The 21,037-nt window shown below is 43.8% G+C and overlaps 1 protein-coding gene and 1 pseudogene across 1 annotated transcript in view; one reads left to right on the top strand and one right to left on the bottom strand.

The window, feature by feature from the left end:
• The window catches only part of LOC147035681 (equilibrative nucleoside transporter 1-like), a 261,512-nt gene that overhangs the window by 144,496 nt on the left and 95,979 nt on the right, over window positions 1–21,037 (bottom strand). The window contains exons 5-6 of the mRNA XM_085846616.1: window positions 13,426–13,583; window positions 5,351–5,499 (exon numbers count right to left, since the gene is read on the bottom strand). Of these exons, the coding sequence (XP_085702742.1) occupies window positions 5,351–5,499; window positions 13,426–13,583 (307 nt within the window). The remainder of the gene's footprint in view (window positions 1–5,350; window positions 5,500–13,425; window positions 13,584–21,037) is intronic.
• Window positions 14,230–16,488, top strand: LOC147035682 (uncharacterized; annotated as a pseudogene).

The raw sequence follows: 21,037 nt of genomic DNA, 5'->3' as shown, positions 1-21,037 counted from the left end.
GACCCCGTCGGGTCTTTATTGAAGGCTTCCAGCTCGAGGAAAGGTGAGCTGGAGACCAAAGCCTGTGCTTGGACCTGTCCGCCTCGTGCGGTCTTCGACGATCTGGCTCAGTGGCGGGACTCAAACCCGCAGGTTTCACGTGGCATCAAGGACGAAGGCACCAGGAGTGGAGCGGCAGACGCCAGCACGATCCGGATGACAAAAACAAGCGAGGAGGCGGCGAGGCAGGTGAAGCAAGTGATTCTCCTCAGACTCCGACACACAACCAGGCTCCGACACCAACACAAACATGAACACGAACCCGAACCCGACTACTCCAAAGGGAGCCTGGTCTTTTTATCCGATCCCAGAGCGGGGCAGAGCCTCGGTGTCGGACGCTCTGTGCGCGCTTGATTGGACAGGGATCAGGTGTGTTGATGCACTGTTCGCTCCTGATTGGACAGCAAGAGGAGCCTGGTAAAGTGCTAGTTCAGTGGAGGAGCCATGAATGGGAGCGCGCTGTAAAACGCTAGTTCAGTGGAGGAGTTGTGAACGGGAACACGCTGTAAAGCGCTAGTTCAGTGGAAGAGTTGTGAACGGGAACGCGCTATAAAGCGTTAGTTCAGTGGCAGGGTGGTTGATTTGTCGGATCTAAAGGCCCGGTCACACCTTGACGTTTTAGCCAACGTATGCCGATTTTTGAATTTTTTTCTAAAACGCTGGCACACGTTGAATACGTTATGGGTAAGTTTTGATAACATTGAGAGCACGCTGAAAAACACTGCCATACGTCGTTGTACGTTGGCTTTAAACGTTGTACTTTTCGGTTGTCCTCAAATTTTTTCATGCTTGAAATTTCACGACGTATGCCGGCGTATGACTCACACGTTCCGCTACGCTGGCCACAAGTTGTATGCACGGTCTGCGATCGTTGACAGACGTCAACACATGCTACTTGTAAGTTAATCATAAGTTGAGACACACCGAGGTTATGTTTAGCGTACCCGAAACTTATTTTTAACCTATGATTAACGTGTTGTTGGCACGTTACGCGATCGTTGCCACACATCGACAGACGTTACTTTTAAGTTACTCATAGGCTGAAAGACGTCGGTATAATGGATCGTCCTTGCGTCAGCGTCCACGGCCAGGACACTTATTTGCAGCATTCTTCAAACTTTTCTTGGGCATGACGAGGATGTTCACACTTCGATGTCTAGCTTGGCTATGATTTCAATTGTCCATCGGCAGCGTCTATTTAAAATAGTCGAGTTTGAGCGTTTTAACACGTTCAGAAGAAACGCTTCAAATTTCCAAACCCCAGCGTCAAAAAACAAAGGCGAGTGACAGCAATTTAAATCGTTCATTGTAAACAATGAAAATAGCAGAGTGGTACCGTTTAAAAGTCGTTGAGTGTAAAAAAAATCCAATTGTTGAGCGCAAGCGTCTACTTTCAATAGTGGGGTTTGAGCGATTTAACACGTTCAATAGAAACGATTAAAATTTCCGAGCGCCAGTGTCAAAAAACAAAGGCGAGTGACAGCAATTTAAATCGTTCATTGTCAACAATGAAAATAGCTGAGTGGTACCGTTTAAAAGTCGTTGAGTGTAAAAGAAATCCAATTGTTGAGCGCAAGCGTTTACTTTCAATAGTGGAGATGCAGCCATTTAAATCGTTGAGTGGCAGCCGATGAATGGCAAACCCTACGTCACCGGCAAAGATAAACTGCCGCATGATATGGACGCAAGGACGATCCATCATAACCCACACCCTCCCCCTCACACTCACCTACTACTGCCAACATGAACAAACTACTACTAATACTCATACTAATACTAATACTGATACTGATACTGATACTGTTACTGCTGACATGGACATCGACTCAAAAAGGACTCGAAAACACTGTTGGGTTCCCCTTTTATGAACAGCATTTTTATATACCAATTCCCAAAACCGCTGGGAACACGTCTTTGTATGGCAGTTGTAAGCTACAAACACATTCATTTTTTTTTTTTGTCGACCGGAAGACGTCATTGGAATACGTCTACATACGTCGATGTGTGTTGGGACTACGTAAATAATTGGTTCAAAGCACGTCAAACATAAGTTAGAAATAAGTTTCGCGTAAAAAAGACATTACCGCGACGTGTTTTGACTTATTAGTAGCTTACAAGTAGCCTTTGTGGACGTGTGTAAGCGTCCACATATCGTGTGTAAAACTTATCCCCATCGCATGCGGAATGTGTGTCATACGCTAAGTACGTCGTAAAATTTTGAACATGTTTAAAATTTCTTGACGTACTCTACTTACTATGACGTATGATAGCGTACTTTAGCGTTGTACTCACGTATACCAAACTTACTCGTACCATATTTGACGTGCCCCCAACGTTTTAGACACATTTGTCTTAGGTCGGCATACGCTGGCAAGATCGCCAAGGTGTGACCGCGATGTTGTCACTTCCATTTCTACGGCAGTTATGATTCGAATCGTTGTGCGTCAGCCTTTTAATAGGCTACGTCACGACATCGTCGGCGATGCATGCAACGCGCTATGCCGAAGTTAGACTATCGTTGGGCATCGGTTGTGTAGGCCAACAACAGGTTCAGCATTCGTTGGTATAAGTTATCTATAACACAACGAAACGTTCTGTGTCCATTACTAATATGTTATGCATACAACCAACTCGTTATGAATACGTCCGAATCCTAAAAAAAAAAACATCAAAAGTTCAACGTCAGCCAGCGTTTTACATACATTTTAATACGTTGCCATCGCTGGCTAAAACGTCAAGGTGTGACCGGGCCTTAAGGATTTAAAGACCTGACAATAAAATAACTTTGCATTGCACGTACACTTAATTACCCATTAGACAAGGGACGGAACCCTAAGTAGAAACACATACTTACCGATATAACTGACCTATAAGGACTCTGGCTGTTGTGTGTGATGGGTTCCAGATTCGTAACAGTATTGGGGTACATTGTTCCTTCTCCCTTTTCTTGCACCGGCTGAATTTGGAATGACTGGAGAATGTTTGAAAAGTGTAGGGTATGGGAGTTGTTATGGATCAGTACAGCATGCAATTGTGCTGTGGGTGAAAGTTAATTGAAATGTCGGTGACAGTATAATGTACTGGGTAAAGGAATTATGGACCGTTTTAAAATTCCGTCGGGTCGCAACGACCAGCCAAGGCTGAATTTGCCATGAACAGAAAAACTGATGGTGCCTTTGGAATTCACAACAAAACGATATAAGAAAAAAAACAGGACCACATGTCCTGAAGCTCACCTGGATCAGGAGCATCAGTCACTCAAATCCCCCGCCGACCCTCTGAGACCCTGATTTTTTTTTTAATGCTGTGAAAAATGTTTGGTACATCAAGGGTGATGAAGGTTGTGGTCAAGTTTCAATGAAATTGCATGTGTAGTTTCAGAGAAGAGAGCAAATACCTATTTGTGGGGGGGGGGGGGTCAACAACCCCCCCCCACCCCACCTCCTATGACCCTTAATGAGCGCAGATTTTGAAGTGGTCGATACACTTTGGTACGTCATGGGCGATGAAAGTCGTGATCAAGTTTCATCAAAATCATGTGTGTAGTTTCAGAGAAAACAGCAAATAACTTATATTTTAGGAGAGGGGGGGGTGTCAAAAAGAACCACAAAAACCTTCATGAGCGCAGATTTTGATGCGGTCAAAAAAAACCTTCATTAGGCATCAAATATAAAGCTTGTGCCCAAGTTTCACCAAAACCTTGTGTTTGGTTCGAGCGATAATGACTGAACTATTTACGGACTGACTGACTGACTAAGTGACTCACTCACTCACTCACATATGGACACTGCTCGATCGCATCAGCTCACTTGACTAAAGTCCTGATGAGCTAACCAGACAGCTGCCTTTGATCTTGCCAGCGGTAAACGATTTGCTGATGACTCCACCCGATGCCATGACATCCCTCATCCTTCAGACAGGCAGGCTGCAGCCTCTTCCCTCCCTGACAAAATCACAAGCTGGTCAAACACTTGGAATATGTGTTTCAATCCTGACAAATAAATCTTACACTCTCACTATCTCTCTGAAAGGACCATCTGGAAACCAATACTCCCACTCACCAACCCCCTTCCCCCATCGACTTTCTTTAAAATCTTCTTGAGGAAGTCCAGTCATTCAAACTCCTGGGTCTCACGATCAGCCATGATCTTTCCTTGGCAAACCACATTTTAAAGTTGACCTTCAAAGCCAGCCACCGACTGGGCATCCTCCACCGTACAAAGTCCTTCCTTGGCACACCTGAACTCTGATCCACCGACAAGGCCTTCATCCACAGCTTGCAGCCTCACATCTTGCACATGCAGCAGCAGCCTCACACCTTGCTCAGCTTGACACCGTGGAAACCAAAGCCTTCAAGATCATTGGAATCTCCCGAAATAAAGCAGAGTCTAACAGGGCCTCTCGCTTCACCATCGCAGGAAGGTCGATGGTCACTCTGTCTTCTCCCACCTCCTTTCTGGTTGTGCACTCTCTGCTCCTTCTGTGCTTTCTCCCCCCCCCCCCCCCCGTCAGGTTTCTGGAGGGATCATACGGTCCACTGTCAACCCTCTTCTGGTGAAACTACCTAAATACAGGATCACTGCTCACCTCCATTCATTTGTTCCTCTTTGGAACAAACTTCCACATTTTCTTCAATATCATTCTTCCCTCCAGGTCTTCAAGACAGTTGTTCACCACCATCTTCAAGACAGATGTCCCTAATTCAAAACCATGATCTTTTCTATCCCCTTTCCCCCACCCAATCCCTCCTCCTTCCAGATTTCCAGTTTTCCCTCCTTGAAGTTTCCTTCTGTGTCCATTTTGAAGTCTCCTCCCCATACCTGCTGTTTGTGTAAGTCTCTCTCTATCTTGACCTTCAACTCTGCTGTTGGTGTTTCCCCACTCACTCGACTGCTCCATTTGCTTGCATCTCCACTGCTCTGTTTGTGAATCTTGGTTTATGTCATCTATTGTCAATTACGTCTTGATCTGTTCAGTGTACCAGCTCTTCCATGAGCCTCGACGATATCTCCAAAAAGTACATTAATCACTTATTGAAGATCCACTTTGAATACCACCACAAGTATTGCTTTTAGTCAAAAACATAAATTGCATGGACTGTAACACCAAACGATTTCCTGTCGCTATCAATTTCATGAGCATACGATTATTTTACATTGGACATTCAGTAGAACACTCAAAGCAAGTCTTATGGCAACATCATTAATTTTCTGAACATCACATTCTCATTAATACACTGAAGTACAAGGTCAGCCAAAACACATAATTCAAATTTCACTTGTTCTTATCAAAAATTAAGTATTATCCTGACCAGCAAGTTGGAAATTGGTCACCAAGGTGATGCCAAAGAAGATGTGTGGCATTTTGTCCAGTGCAGGTATGAAAATGAGCACCGTCACCAAACCAAGAAGCAACGAAATGACAACCAAACAGCCAATGATCCTGATGCGTTCAGAGATCCTGAAACACATTGTGACAACAGCTCATGGCATTTTTTGTCAAAAAGATGAATGCCGATAACAAGGCATTTTGACAAGAAAAACCTTTTTCATTATAACCCAAATATTTACACCTCCCCCTACAGCATAACAGAAGGCTTATTGCTGTTGAATGGTTTGTTTCGACAATTGGTGCCCCCAATTGTTAATGGTAACAGGGTTTCTTAGACTCCCAGGAGTACGAAACAACCATTTACAAAATAGTATTTTTTCTTCCGGCACTCTCAACCCTCCACATTTCCAAACTCTATCTCTGAGCCGGCTGGGACTTTTGGAATCAAATTTTGCATCAATAATGTGACTGGAAAGTAGGTGGGATTTACCGAATGTTTTTGACTTTGAACCTATTTTAAGGTCATGCTGTAATTAAGGTAACTAGCCAACCCCGCACTCCACGTGAAGTTTCTAAAGTGAGGGTTCGTGAGGACGTCAATATATCCAGTGTTCACAGTGTGATTTATAGGTGTAGTGTAGTGGAGGTAGTTTAACAGGTGTAGAAAAGATCATGATTTTGGATGGGGGATGACTTGAGATGGTGGTGAACAGCAAGCTGTCTTGAACACCTGGAGGAAAGAATGAGATTGAATAGAGCATAGGAGGTGATTCCACAGGCGAGAGAAAAAAAGAGAAATAAATGAGCGGAGGTGAGCAGTGGTTCTGGATTTAGGCAGTTTCACTCGGAGGGGGTTGCTGGTGGACCGCGTGTGTCCTGTAGATACCTGGTGGGTACAAAGCAATGTAGGGTGCAAGTGCAAGGGCAGAGGGCAGAGGGTGCAAGTCCAGAAATGAGGTGGAAGAAGACAGAGAGACAACCAACCTGTCGGCGATGGAAAAGTGAGAGGCCCAGAGACTCAGCTTCATCCTGAGATATTCCATTGATCTTGAAGGCCTTTGTTTCCATGGTATTGAGCAGAGCAAGCTGTGAGGCAGAGGAGTGAGCCCAGAGGGGAGAGCAGTACTTCATCGAGCTGCGGATGAAAGCCTTGTAGGTGGATGGGAGCGTAGGTGTGCCAAGGAAAGATTTTGCATGACGGAGGATGCCCAGTCGGCATCTGACTTTGTAGGTCAATTTTGAAATTTAGCTTGCCAAAGAGAGATCATGACTGAAAGTGAGACCCAAGAGTGTGAGTGACTGAACCTCTTCAAGATGGTTGTTGAGAAAGTAGATAGAAGGGATTTGCAGTCCGGTCGAGAGAGAGAGCGAGAGAGCGAGAGAGAGCGAGAGAGCGAGAGAGAGCGAGAGAGCGAGAGAGAGCGAGAGAGAGCGAGAGAGAGCGAGAGAGAGCGAGAGAGAGCGAGAGAGAGCGAGAGAGAGAGCGAGAGAGAGCGAGAGAGAGAGAGAAAGAGAGAGAGGAATTTCTCATGATTGAAAGACATATTCCAAGTGTTTAACCAGTTTGTGATTTTTGTCAAGGTCTGAGGAGAGGGAAGAGGCTGCTGCGTTTCTATCAGAAGGATGAGAGATGTCACAGCAGAGAGAGAGAGAGAGAGTGAAGTCATCAACAACGAGGTAAAGAGGATATTACAGAGATTCAGAGAGATCATTGATGAAGATTAGGAATAAGATGGGGCCAATAATACTGTCATGTGGTACTCCAGCCTTGACTGGGAGAGTAGAAAAAAAGGGTTCCGTTGAGAGCCACACATTGGCTATGAGAGTGGAGGAAGTCAGTAAACCAAGAGTGGAGTTGACATTGGATTTCATTTGCAGACAGTTTGGAGAACAGGGAAGGATGCCTGACTGCATCAAAAGCTCGAGATATGTCCAGAGAGACGGCCCTAATCCCATGTGAAATATCGAGGGCCTCCATCCATTGTTGGGAGAGTAGAGAAAGCATATCCAAGGTAGAGGGACCAGATATGAATCCAAATTGATGATCTGAGACGAGGCTGTTGGAGAAGAGGAATTATTTTATGTCAACTGCGATGATGGATTCCATGACCTTGCTGGTGATTGTAAGTAAACTAATTGGTCTGTAGTTAAGAGTTCTGCTTTTGCACCTATATATTACTTCCACCACTGAAGGTGAAGGTTATATTTTCACCCCTTTCTGTCTATTTGCTTTGAGAAAACGAGTCCACCTCAAAAATTCCTGCAGGTCTAATGGCTCGGGACTGTATTATATGTATCCGGACAGTGATTATGTCAGGACGGCCATTCTCTCCTTACGCGTCTGGGCAGTTTTTGTCTCCAGACGTGTCCGGATGGTATTTATCTCTGGATGTGTCCAGATGGGAGTTTGTCTCTGGACGTGTCTGGTGGTGTTTATGTCTGGATGGGAGTTTGTCTCTGGACATGTCCATGCAGTGGTAAGGTCCGGATGGCTTGGCTCCAAAGGTGTCAGGGCGGTGTGAGTCTCCGGATGCGTCCTGGCAGTGTTTGTCTCCAGACGTTGTTCATCTCCAGATGTGTCCAGATGGCGTTTGTCTCTGGGCGGTATCCTTATGACAATTCATGGGCAGGTGTTTGTGTGTTTTTGTGTTTGTTTGTCAGGCTACTGCTCCAGTTCTGGGCCAATTACATCCAGACTTGCCACATCAGATCAGCATTATCCCAATTAATGTTTTGGCATGTTTTTATCTTTGCCAGTGGTCTTTTGGGGGGTGGGGCAAAGCAAATTATTTATGCGAGAGTGTATTGTGTATTGTGCAGCACAGCCTGCAAGTGGGGGAGGGTATTGCAAGTCTCCATGATCTACAGTGCAGTCAGTTCCCATGTTTTCCAATGCAGTGAAGTGTTTTGAATTACAAAGCGTGGGATGTTTTGCATTCCATTTTGCATGTTTTGCAAGGTTTTTAATTTAATGGCAGTAATGTTATATTTTTAATTTACATATTTTTGAAAAAGGCAGTGACATCGGAAACAGAAATGGCGGTTGGTTTTGTCTGTGTGGGCAGTGCTTGGAGAGAGATGGCATTTGAGGTAAAAAGGCAGTGCTGTGGTGACTTGCAAATAAAAGCTCTGATTAAACTATTTACATTTCCCAGGAGAATCATTACTGGATGCAACAGATGCCTTTTGATTTACACAATGGCAGATGTTTTGAATTTCGATGTTTGTAGATTCCGCTCTAAGTCTGGCCTACTCCTGCGTCAAAGTTCCGGGTAGCAAAGGAGGTGAACAAGAGGAGGCAATGAATGAATCTATTTTTTATCAAATCATTCATTAGCATAGGCACTGAACGAGAGAATCTACATTCTTTGCTTGATTGTTTTTGTTGTTGTTGCAAATCGCTCATTGGTATGGGTGGTGAACAAGAGGAGGTAAATAATGAATCTACATACTTTGTTCTTTTTTGTCTATTTGCAGATCGTTCAAGAGGAGATAATTAAACCCTTCCTATAATTCAAGGACGTGGAGTGTGTGTGTGTGTGTGTGTGTGTGTGTGTGTGTGTGTGTGTGTGTGTGTGTGTGTGTGTGTGTGTGTGTGTGTGTGTGTGTGTGTGTGTGTGTGTGTGTGTGTGTGTGTGTGTGTGTGTGTGTGTGTGTGTGTGTGTGTGTGTGTGTCATGCTACTCCTCCTACAGTTCTGGGCTGATTACATCCAGACTGGTTTTTTTTTTGTTTTTTTTATATACCTTGTCGAGGCTCGTGTGAGAGTTAACACACAACGCACAGCAAGGGGGCATGAGACAAGAGGGGAGGGAGTGGGAAGGACAAAACAGTGGGGAACAGAGACATTAGGAGATCTGTGGAAGGGAGAGGGATGGGCGGGGAACATGGGTATACAAGATGGACATTACAGGGACTTTCAGGAAGGAAAGCAGGGAATTTGAAGTAGGTGGGTTTGGGGTGGATTAACGGGGGCAGAAAAGATTGAGGATTTGGATAGGGGACGATAAGAGGTGGTGGTGAACAGCTGTTTTGAAGGCCTGGAGGGAAGAATAGGATTGAACAGAGTGAAGGAGTTTATTCCAAAGGCGGGAAAAAAAGAGGAATGAAAGAGTGAAGGTGAGCAGTAATTCGTGATTTTTGTAGTTTTACCAGAAGGGGGTTGCTGGCGGACCTTGAGCGCCCTGTGGAAATGTGGTGGGGACAAATCGCAGAGAGAGCAAGGGGGGAGGGGGCGAGGCTGGAGAGGAGACGGTATAAGACAGAAAGTAACGGCAGTAATGTAACTTGCTAAATAGGATCAGTGTGACCCCAATTAATATATAGGGTTTTTTTATCTTTACTGGTGGTCTTGTGGGGAGGGCACACCGAGCTCGATAACACCACTCGAGGTCATCGGCAGCTTGTGATTGTCCGCGGAGTCTGCTCAGCATCCATGTTTAGTCCTTTTATCCACAGCAGTGAGTGGGAATTGACTGGTTTTAATCCTTTAACTGCGCTTTTCACACTAATTCCGTAAAGGGTTCCATACTTTCAAAAGCACAAGCCTTCTTTATAGAGGCTCCTTGAATGTGTTATCACTAATTTACAGAACTAGGACACCGCCGGCCCACATGATCAGCCCTGGGATGGTTTGTTTATGTGTTCCTAGAAGGCTTGGGTCGAGACGGCTTTTTGTCGCGGAGGTTTCCGCAAATCCACGAAATTACCAATTTTGAAAGGAAGTACTTCATTGGGAGTCGAGGGGATTACCGGAATATTGATGAAACCGCACCTTTTAGGGGTGCAATATGTACTCTTCCGCGGAATTGACATCATGTGTCCATCTATCTGCTATAAATTGTCGTGCATGGGACGCTATGGTCATCCGTTTCGGTTAACCCGTTAAGAGTTAAAACCGCATGTTTCGATTTTAAAAAGAAATAGCATTTCTGCATTAGCTTTCATCACGCGGCCAAGTTGTATAACGAAATACTTACTGCCTGGAGATCGCGTCCGACGAAAATATACAAAATTGATTCACTTCCGTTATCAGTAAATATTTCTTTATGCCGAATTAGTAAACATGAGTCTGTTAGCCGAGTTGGTTCTATTTTGAGATTGTGATTATATCGAGATTACGACTTCCTCATGATAATATTGTATGATCTGAGACCCTGAGAGCCTCTAACAGACCGCAGTGTATAGTAGGACTTGTAAACGTGCTATGTCTTTATCATTGATGAATGCATTTTATGGATAATAAAGGCTTATTTTGGAATATATATAATTGAAGACTATTCGTTTTGTTGAGTTGCTCCTAAAGTATATTTGTCATTTGTTGAGATTGGTCAAATGTCTTTGGAATACCTTCAAATCCAATTCTATATCGCATGTTCCTATTCATTCTCTTATGGGAGTCTGGGCAAAAAGGACTAAACATGATAGCAGGCTGGCTGGCTGGTGAGGATAAATCAGTAACGTGCAGGGAAGCTGGTGGACTCTCTAGTGGTGTTATAGAGCTCGGTGGGAGGGCAGGACACAAATTCTCTCTGTAAATGTGCATTGTGTAGAGCCACCTCCAAGAGGGGAAGGTATTACAAGTCCTCTCCATTTGCAGTTCAGTATTCTTGTCCCCACGTTTTCCAGTGCAGTGAGGTGTTTTGAATGATAATCAGTCATTTCATTTCATTATACACCACTCCTTCCCATTTCCATATCCAGGCGATGCATGATATCATCGCCGGGTGCCGAAGGAAGGAAGTACTCAGTTTTCACTCTGTTCATTCGTTTGTTTGTTTATCCAAGCGATACCTCAGCCCTCCCTTGAGCTCGGAAGCTGAAATTTGGGGACAAAAGTGAAGATGTGCTTTGGCAAATATTTTATTTTTTTATTTTTTGATTAATCAATTATTTGATGAATCACTTAATTATTATTGATTTATTCATAACTTATTTATTTTATTTCTAATCCCGGCAATATCTCAGGCACCTTTTGAGCTAGCTAGTAAGCTGATATTTGGACTAGACAGTGACCAAGTGATTTATCAATGTGCTGCAAGGCGGCATTGGGTGGCGCCGAAGGTGCACTGGCTATGTCGCACACTGAATGATTATTATCTGTTTATTTGGCATGGAGGCGGTGAACTTTGAATGTACCGCTACTTGTTTTCTTGTTTGTTCGTTTGTTTGTTTTTCTGGATGACATCTCAGCCCTCCTTTGAGCGAGGAAGCTTCAATTTGAGGCAAAAGTGGAGATGTGCTTTGGCAAAAAGAAATTTTTTTGATTAATCATTTAATTTGATTAATTACTTGATTATTATCGATTCATTAATTACCAAAATTATTTTCTTTTTCATCCTGGCAATATCTCAGGCACCTTTTAAGATAGGAAGCTGATATTTAGAAAAGACAGTGACCAGGTGATTTTGCTATAAACGGTGTTTTTGATTTATTGATTGATCAATTAATTATTTTGTTTCTTGTTTGTCCGGGTCATATCTCAGCCATCCTTTGAGTTACGAAGCCAAAATTTGGGGGAAAATGTGAAGATGTGCTTGGGCAAAAAAAAAAAAAAAAAATTGTATTAATCAATTACTTGATTAATTACTTAATTATTATCGATTTATTAATTATGTATTAATTTTATTTCTCATCCTGGCAATATCTCAGGCACATTTTGAGCCTGGGAGATGATATTTCACCATGACAGGATCCAAGTAATTTGGCTAGCAAGAGTGTTGTTGACTTATTGATTCATCAATGAATCAATTAATTATTTTGTTTCTTGTTTGTCTGGGTGATATCTCAGCCATCCTTTGAGCACGGAAGCTTTAATTAATTTGAGGACAAAAGTGAAGATGTGCTTTGGCAAAAATGTTATTTTTTATATTTTGATTAATCAATTCATTGATTAATTATTTAATTATTGCAAATTTATTAATCACTTGCATATTTTATTCCTCATCCTGGCAATATCCAAGGCACCTTTTGAGCTCGGAAGCTGATATTTGACATGGCAGTAACCAAGTCTTTAAGCTATAAAGGGTATTTTTGATTTACCGATTAATCAATTCATCGAAGATTCATTTTTCGATTAACTACTTAATTTTCAAAAAGTTACAGATTCAGATGAAACAGATTGAAGCACAAGCCTTCTGCAAGCGACGTACACCATGAGCAGCGTACGTTTGTTGTTTTAGGTATGCTATTCGGCAACTGATTGAGAAATTTATTACTTTATAATTTTTTTTTTTTAATTCTGCAATTAATCAATGAATTTTTGTGCACCGCTCCCTCCCAATTCCGACTCCATGTGCTGCAAGGTGGCATCTCCAGGCACCAAAGGCGTCCTGGCGGTGTTGCGCACTGGAGGATTTATTATTTATTTATTTGGCATGGGGCCGGTGTACTTTGAATGTACCGCTACTTGTTTTGATCTTACTTCAAGAGCTTGATATTATAAGCAAATTAAGACACAGGTTTGTACTAAACATATCAGATGGATAAACACCATGCACCCTGAATCAGAAGGACCTTTTACCCTGCAGGCCCACAATCAGTAAAATTCAGCCTGGTGTTGGCTCAGTGGTTAGGGTGGCGGCTTGGGATCCTAGGGTCCTGAGTTCAAGCCCTGTCGGCCAATTAATTTATACACCAGGGGTTGACAACCTGTCATCCTTCCGAGGTCGGCGAAATGAGTACCAGTTCCAGTGTGTGCACTGGTAGAGGGGCACTGCATCAGCGACACAGTCGCGCTTCAAGAAATGATAGCTACCCTGGCAGCTAAGCTGCCATACGAACACAACCAGTAAAATTAAATAGCATGAAATGAATAATGTTGAAGTTCAGGCATTCCACTTCCTCTGATAGTGTCCTCAAGAGAAGATACAATTCAGTATTTTTTTAACAAGTCTGTTATGAGGGAGGGGAGGTACACACAATCAACCAGCCATTAATTATCCTCTCGATGGCCTCAACCCTGACAGAACTAAACCGAGTACATCATAACTACCAACAATATCCATGATATGAAACCATGATGATGCATATAAGAATAAAATATATCACCAGTCACCTCTGATGTAAGGCAGAAACAAGGCCAGAGAAGATGAGCAAAGATGAAAAGTTGATGAAAGTGAGGCTTGGATTGAAGTATTCCTGCAATGTGGTCTCATTGACTGTTGTTGTGGTGAAGTTTCCATGATCGTCAGGATCCAGTCGGGTTTTAAACTCCTATGGAAGAATATTTTGAAAAAACAGTAGGTATAATAGTGTAGTAGATAGTAGAAAAATCGTGCAAATTATGATACAAGCATCAAATTTGGCATTTCTGTTCTGCAGGGCTTTCTGATCAAATCTTCCCGATTGGCCATTTGAAAATCCAAGATGGCGGCCATTTTTCAAGATGGCCCCCAAGTTAGCCTCCCGAAGTTGACTTTTTGCTTCGAAGTATTTGTAGTTGTCCGATTTGCATGACCTAGGTGTGGATTCCTATGTTTTCAAGCCTGCTGGAGTGGATTTTCCTGTTTTTAAAGCCCCCTGACACACACTTTTTCTGATTTTGCACATTTGTTAATGATTTTCATACGTTTGCATGACTTAACATGTATGTAGTAGTAGGCACTTATGCATGGGGTGTAGGGGTGTAGTGTTAGAGGTAATACCTTTGTTTCAGCAGTCAGCCACATCCCTTGGATGGACTACTGGCACTGGTCCTCATCACTGGCCCAACTCTCATCTATGGCTCCAAGAAGTTGCAAGTGCATGGCATCGGCCACACCCTGGTAAACTGTGTTGGCTCGCGGGCTAAACGAGATGAGGGTAGCACACAGAAGGTCTCTGCGTGTGATGGAGTACATCTAGCTCCAAATTTCCAAAGTGCACGAAGTTGATGAAACAGATGTGCTGATTGAATCCAGGCCACTTACCAGTCCTTTAATCAACATTTCCAGTTCATCGCCAAGTAAGAATTTCTTGAAGGAGTGATTGTCGGGCACGACCAAGGCACATTGTTGACATCACTGCTGTGAAACTCAGCATGGGGTTCAGTGTCAGCGAAGTAGGAATTGTATGTTGGCATCATTGTTGGCATCATACTGCAACAACTTACTAGTGTCCCAAATGTTGCCTAATCAACCCCGGATCAGTTAGGCAGCCGTAGGACGTGCCAGCGCAGGAGAGCCGAGCCAAGGATAACGGGGTTTTAATTATCTGGATGGTGTACAGATCGCACGGGACTTATGACACTGGATGAACGATCGGACTAGGTGTGGGGCAGATGCATAAACCTAGTTGTATCCCATACAGGAAAGTGTCCATTATACATGTACAAGGTGGTAAAAGGATAAACCCTCAACCCTGAACGTCATACTGGCCATGGACGTGAGTTCTACTGGTAAATCATGGAACACTGTCTGGACCAAGTGTTGCCTATGTCAGGAGGTTAAGAAAGAAGATCTAAAGTCCCCCCAGGCCAATCCTGCCAAAAGAGGAGATGATGGGTATATGAACTTGGCAAGGAATATTCCTCTGTTTCACTCACTCAATGGACTACCAATCAAGCTTGACCCAGCAAGACTTGACGAAGGTGGTGGGATAGAGGAAACCTTGAGACAAAACAAGGCAAGATATCATGAGAGTTGCAGGCTTCTATTTAACAACACAAAGTTACACAGATTTGAAAAAAGATCAATCCCTGCAGGTGCTCGTGATGAGGGCAGTAGAAGTAAGATCCCACGAAAGGTCCAAGAAGCTAAAACACAAGAATGTTTTCTTTGCGAAACCCAAGGGGGTGAGCTTAGAGAAGCAATGACAATGAAATTGAATAAGAGAATAAACAAATGTGCAAAAACACTCAGGGATAGAAAACTTGCCAAACTGAGTGAAGGAGATGTCGTAGCACAAGAACTGAAATATCACCCTGCCTGCTTGGTGGCACTGTATAACCGAGAACGAGACTACCTGAAGGCGCAGGAGCAAGAGAAAGCACAGGAGCACTGGAAGGAAGCATATCCAATTGCTTTCTCCGAACTGGTCACCTACATTCCTGAGATGAAAACTACCTGTGATAGTACAGATCCACCCATTTTCAGGCTTGCTGATATGATCATGCTTTACAAGCAGAGGCTTGAGCAGCTTGGTGTTGAATCGCCTGATGTTCATCCTACTCGACTTAAGGACCAGCTGCTTTTTCACATCCCCAAGCTGCAAGCTCATCGCCAAGGACGAGATGTTCTGCTGGCTTTTGAGAATGATGTAGGCTCAATCTTCACACAAGCATCCAAGTACGGTGAAGCGATCCATCTAGCGAAAACTGCTGGGATAATAAGACGAGACATGCTCCATCAAAAGTCACTTTTCACGACACAGACCTATAACAGGCTGTACCACCATCACTTCTGCAACTTGTATGCATGGTCGAACATGGCGCAGACATCAAGTCCCAACTCCAGCATGGAGCATCGAGATCTGACCTTTCTTTATCACAGCTCCTGCAGTACAACTGCTTTGCCAAGTACAAGGAAGGAACGGATGTCCACAGGCTTTCCAAGGACCGTGAGACACCTTTTGCAGTCTACATTGGCCTGTATGTGTTTGCCAAGACGAGGAAGAGACAACTCATTGACATGCTCCATGAGAATGGGCTCAGCATATTATACGACAGAGTCCGAGAAGTCTCAGCCCAGTTTGGAGAAGCAGTTGTTGCACGGTATGTGGAAGATGGAGTCATCTGTCCCCCAGTCTTGAGAAAGCAGTTGTTCACAACTGCATCAGTGGACAACATAGATCATAATCCAACTGCGACCACAGCTCAAACATCCTTCCATGGCAAAAGTGTGTCCATTTTCCAACATCTAAGCACTGAAAATGCTGGCGATGAACGTGAGCTACTCAAATTGGAGGCAGAAATGAAGGTGAAGAAAGTTCCAGAACTTCCAGAAGCATTCACCAATGTTCGACCAGCATACATTACGAAAAAAATCCCAATCCTCCTCCAGTAGCAAGCCAGTCCTTACCAGCACCTGAGTCAATCTGGTTACACTTGAAAGAAGAATATTCTTGGTTGGAGGAAGTGCTCCTCACTGAGGATGTGGCTGATGCAGTCTGCATCACATGGTCAGCCCACCATACAACATAGAAAAGGAGCCATCCATTTGAAGTGAGCATTTCAGCACTGATGCCTCTGTTGCGAGACCAGGCTCACTCTGTTGCAACGATCAAGCATGTCATGGAGAAGGTCTGTGATACAGTGGCTTTCCTGAACCCAGGGCAGACACCTGCCATTGCTGCTGACCAACCGTTGTATGCTCGAGCAAAACAAATACAATGGCAGTGGCCCGAATATGGAGAGGACAAGTTCGTTATCATGTTTGGTGGACTTCATATAGAAATGGCTGCACTGAGATCGATAGGAACACTACTACAGGACAGTGGCTGGACCAGTTCCATTGTGGAAGCAGAGATGGCCTCATCTGGTACAGCAGAGTCTTTCCTGTCTGCATCCAGTGTCATCAGGACAAGACAAGCACACCAGATCACTGCATGCAGCTTGTACAAACTGATGAAGGAAGCATACCATGACTACCGCTTTGAAGATTGGTGTGAACAACGGAGGCAAGAGAGTCCACAGTTCCAGTTCTGGAGTCTGGTGCTGGACATGGAGCTCACCATATTCACCCTGATCCGCTCATTCAGAGAAGGAGACTTAAACCTGTACCATGAAGCACTTTCAGAACTGGCGCCTTACTTCTTTGCGAATAACAATGTCAACTATGCACGATGGATCCCAGTTCACCTCCGAGATATGATGTCGCTTGAGCAACAACATCCAGATGTGGCCAGGGAGTTTCACAAAAGGAATTTCATTATCCACAAGTCTAGAAGAGAATTCTCTGCCCTGGCAATCGACCAAGCCCACGAGCAAAATAATGCAGTCATCAAAGGTGATGGAGGAGCAATTGGGTTGACAGAAGACCCGGCAGCACTTTGTAGGTGGATGGTCGCTGGACCCAAAGTGAGTCGTCTAGTAGCTGGATACGAGGCCATGTCTGGTATGAAAAATACAACCAACAGCAAACACCATGAGCAGACACTGAGTGCCCAGAAATCTTTCTTTGAAAAGGTGAAAGCACTCTCTGCAGTAATGCATGAGATGGGCAACCCATTCCAAGAAGAATCAGCCGACCTACTGGTACTAGACATGAGGAACATTGCAGACCCAACTCTAGCCGAAATGGTAGCAACACATCACCAGCCGGGCAAAGAGCAGTTCCATTCATTCATGGAGGGGCTACAGAATGAAGGTGAATGTCCTTTCTATCATCCAATCAAGAAAAACTTTGTTTCTTTCTTCAAACAAGAGCAAGCTGGGGGAAGTTCTAAGGAGAAAGTCCTGAAAGACGACTGTCAGCTGTTCTCACGACTGTTCATCTCATGCCAGAACAGGCAGTGTGACTTGCAAGAATTCTTCAAGCATGAGAATCGGTCACACCCTGCATCTCAAAGTGACAGCGGCAAGCTTCTTACATGTCAGAAGTCACAGCTGGCTGAAATTATTGAAGCGCAAGAGAACATCCCAGACAGAGAACCAAGGGGAGATGCAGTCATCATCGATGGCTCAGCACTTATCAATGCCCTACCTCCATGCACTTCAAAGATATTTGATGACTATGCTAAAGAAGACATAGTCCCAAAGGTGGAATCCTATGGTGCCAGGTACGAGAGGGTGGACGTAGTGTTTGATGTGTACAAGTCAAGTCAAGTCTGAAGTCCGAGGCAAGGTCGAAAAGCGGGCAAAGAATCAGAAGAAGAGTTACAGGAACCAGTAAGACCCCAAGTAACTGGAGAAGCTTTCTTCGAGATGACAGCAACAAGACTGAGCTGTTTCACTTCCTTGAGGAAAAGATGTGTGAAGCACAGACGACAAGCACAGTCATTGTCACAAAAGGAGAAGATGCCATTAGCAACACAAGGAAGTCACTGGATGCTGTGTCTCCATGTTGTCATGAAGAAGCTGACACTCGAATATTTGTACACACCAGGGATGCAACGACGGATGGTAGCAGGTCCATTATCATTAAGGCTAATGACACAGACGTACTAGTCATAGCAATATCTGTACTGCCATCCTTACAGGAACTAGGTCTTGAGAACATGTGGATTGCCTTTGGCCAAGGAGCCAAGGCGCAGTGGATTCCAGTCCATGAGGTAGTTTCTGCAATCGGGCCTGAGAAAGCTAGAGGGATCCCATACTTCCATGCGTTCACTGGATGTGACATCGTGTCTGCCTTCCACGGTAAAGGGAAGAAAACTGCATGGCAGACTTGGAACGTCTTTGATGATGTTTCTGAAACATTCACCAATCTCAGCCAGCATCCAACATTCATTCGTGATCTTGACCTGCAGAGGCTGGAGAGATTCGTTGTCCTCATGTATGACAGATCAAGCGCAGCCACTGGTGTCGACGGAGCAAGACTGGATCTCTTTGCCCACAAGCAGAAGCCGTACAACTCAATTCCACCAACACAGGCAGCCCTCAGAGAACATGCAAAGCGTGGGCCTATCAAGCTGGGATCATCTGGGGCCAGGCAACCATCTCCAGTCCAGACACGAGCAGTCCTGCTGAATGGGGATGGACACAGAAAGGAGAGACGTGGCAGATATGTTGGACAACACTACCCCCTATTGCAGCCAGCTGTCAGGAACTGACCAAGTATTCCTGTAAGAAAGGTTGCAACCGGAGATGCAAGTGCTTTCAGTCAGGGCTCCCCTGCACAGCACTCTGCAGCTTCATATGTGGACAGTAGCAGCTGGAGGAACATTCGCATGGTATGCATAACTTTGAACATTTACTAGCCAGGGCCCGGTTGCAGAAAGGCCTTAGCTTCATATGACAATCATTAAAGTGGTACAAATCAGAAAAAGTTTGTGTCAGGGGGCTTTAAAAACAGGAAAATCCACCCCAGCAGGCTTGAAAACATAGGAATCCACACCTAGATCATGCAAATCGGACAACTACAAATACTCCTAAGCAAAAAGTCAACTTCGGGAGGCTAACTTGGTGGCCATCTTTTGAAAAATGGCCACCATCTTGGATTTTCAAATGGCCAATCAGGCAGATTTGATTAGAATCGCCTGGAGAACAAATGTGCCAAATTTGATGTTTGTATCATTTGCACGATTCCTCTCAAAAATTGCTGTTATCTGCCCCCCACTATAATGTGCAAACCATTATGGGCAAAAGAGAAATTAGATTGTTACGTTTACTCGCATCCAATTATCGAGTTTAATTTGAGGGAAGTTGAGATTACAAGGTCATGATATGGAACAGATGATATCAGAGAGAAATGCACATTCTTCATTTCCCATGATTGACCATTCATTGAATGGATTTGTACAACAGAGAAGGAGAATAATCAGCTTGTTTATTTAATTTTGTTAATCATTGTTCCTTTTCAAGTTATGAAAGAAAAGCATTAAAGTATCAGATGGAAAATACAACTAACTTTAAAAACAAATTTCGTCAATATCAGTTATTGAATTTTTCTGCTGGACTTGCTTATCACATGGACCTGCTTATCACACCTTGTATGACTCTCAAGAAAATTGGTAAAAGGACATTAGGTAGATGACTGAAAGCAAAGTATTGTGAGGTAACGTTTTCTGGTTGTCTTCTGATAACAGGAAAGGGAAGATAATTCATAAGTAGAATGATAAATGTCAACCTATGGTTGCAGGAATAGTCCAGGCAGCAAGGTTTTTTTGGTTTTGAAACCAATGTGAACTATTTTGGGGCCAAAGGAAGTATCACCAAAGTGTTTGCCAAAGGCTGAAATTGGTTCATGCACCATGACTTCACACATGTTACATACGATTGGAATGCATCTTTCGACTCTTTATACTACAGAGACCCCTTTAAGAACCCCAAAACTCCAAAGACCACTAAATATGCCAAAGACTCAAAAGACCCTGGCGAGCCAGAAGATCCAAAAGATTCTGAGGACCCAAAAGACGCCTAAAATCCATTAGACCTTTTAAGACCCATTAAGACCCCTTTTTCCTGAAAGAACATTTCAACACTTTAGACAACTTTCGATCCCTTCAACCTTGAGACCTTTCATACCCTTTATACACATAGAACTTTGACCTTTACACCCATTAAATCCCTTTAGACCCCTTACACCATTTAGGCCAGTTAGACAGCTTGGACCCTTGACCATTTAGAGCTTTAGACCACTTGTTACCTAATTAATCACGTGATTTAATTACTGGGGTATGCCTTCTCTGAACCGGATCGGATGCAGCCGAGCGACACTGCCAAGGATGTAGCGGGTAAAAGGAACGGATCGTTAGGAATAAAGTCCCGGCTAAGCTGTTCCTAATAGTCCCAGCTAAGTTGTAAAAGGAATAGCATAAAGTCCCGGATCAATGGAAGAAAAGACAAAAACGAGCAGGGAACATTCCTAAAGGCCCAGTCACACCTTAACGTTTAAGCCAGCTTATGCCGATTTTTGAAAAATTTGTCTAAAACGCTGGCACACGTTAAATACTTTATGGGTACGTTTTGGAAACATTGAGAGCACGCTGAAAAACACTGCCATACGTCGTAGTACGCTGGCTTTCATCGTTGTACTTTGCGGTTGTCCTCAAATTTTAGCATGCTTGAAATTTTACGACTTATGCCAACG

Source organism: Eptatretus burgeri, chromosome 1 (genome assembly GCF_056783735.1).
Source record: "Eptatretus burgeri isolate ZD-2024b chromosome 1, Ebu_testis_v1, whole genome shotgun sequence".
Taxonomy (NCBI): Eukaryota; Metazoa; Chordata; class Myxini; order Myxiniformes; family Myxinidae; genus Eptatretus; species Eptatretus burgeri.
This window is presented reverse-complemented; position numbering and strand designations above follow the sequence as displayed.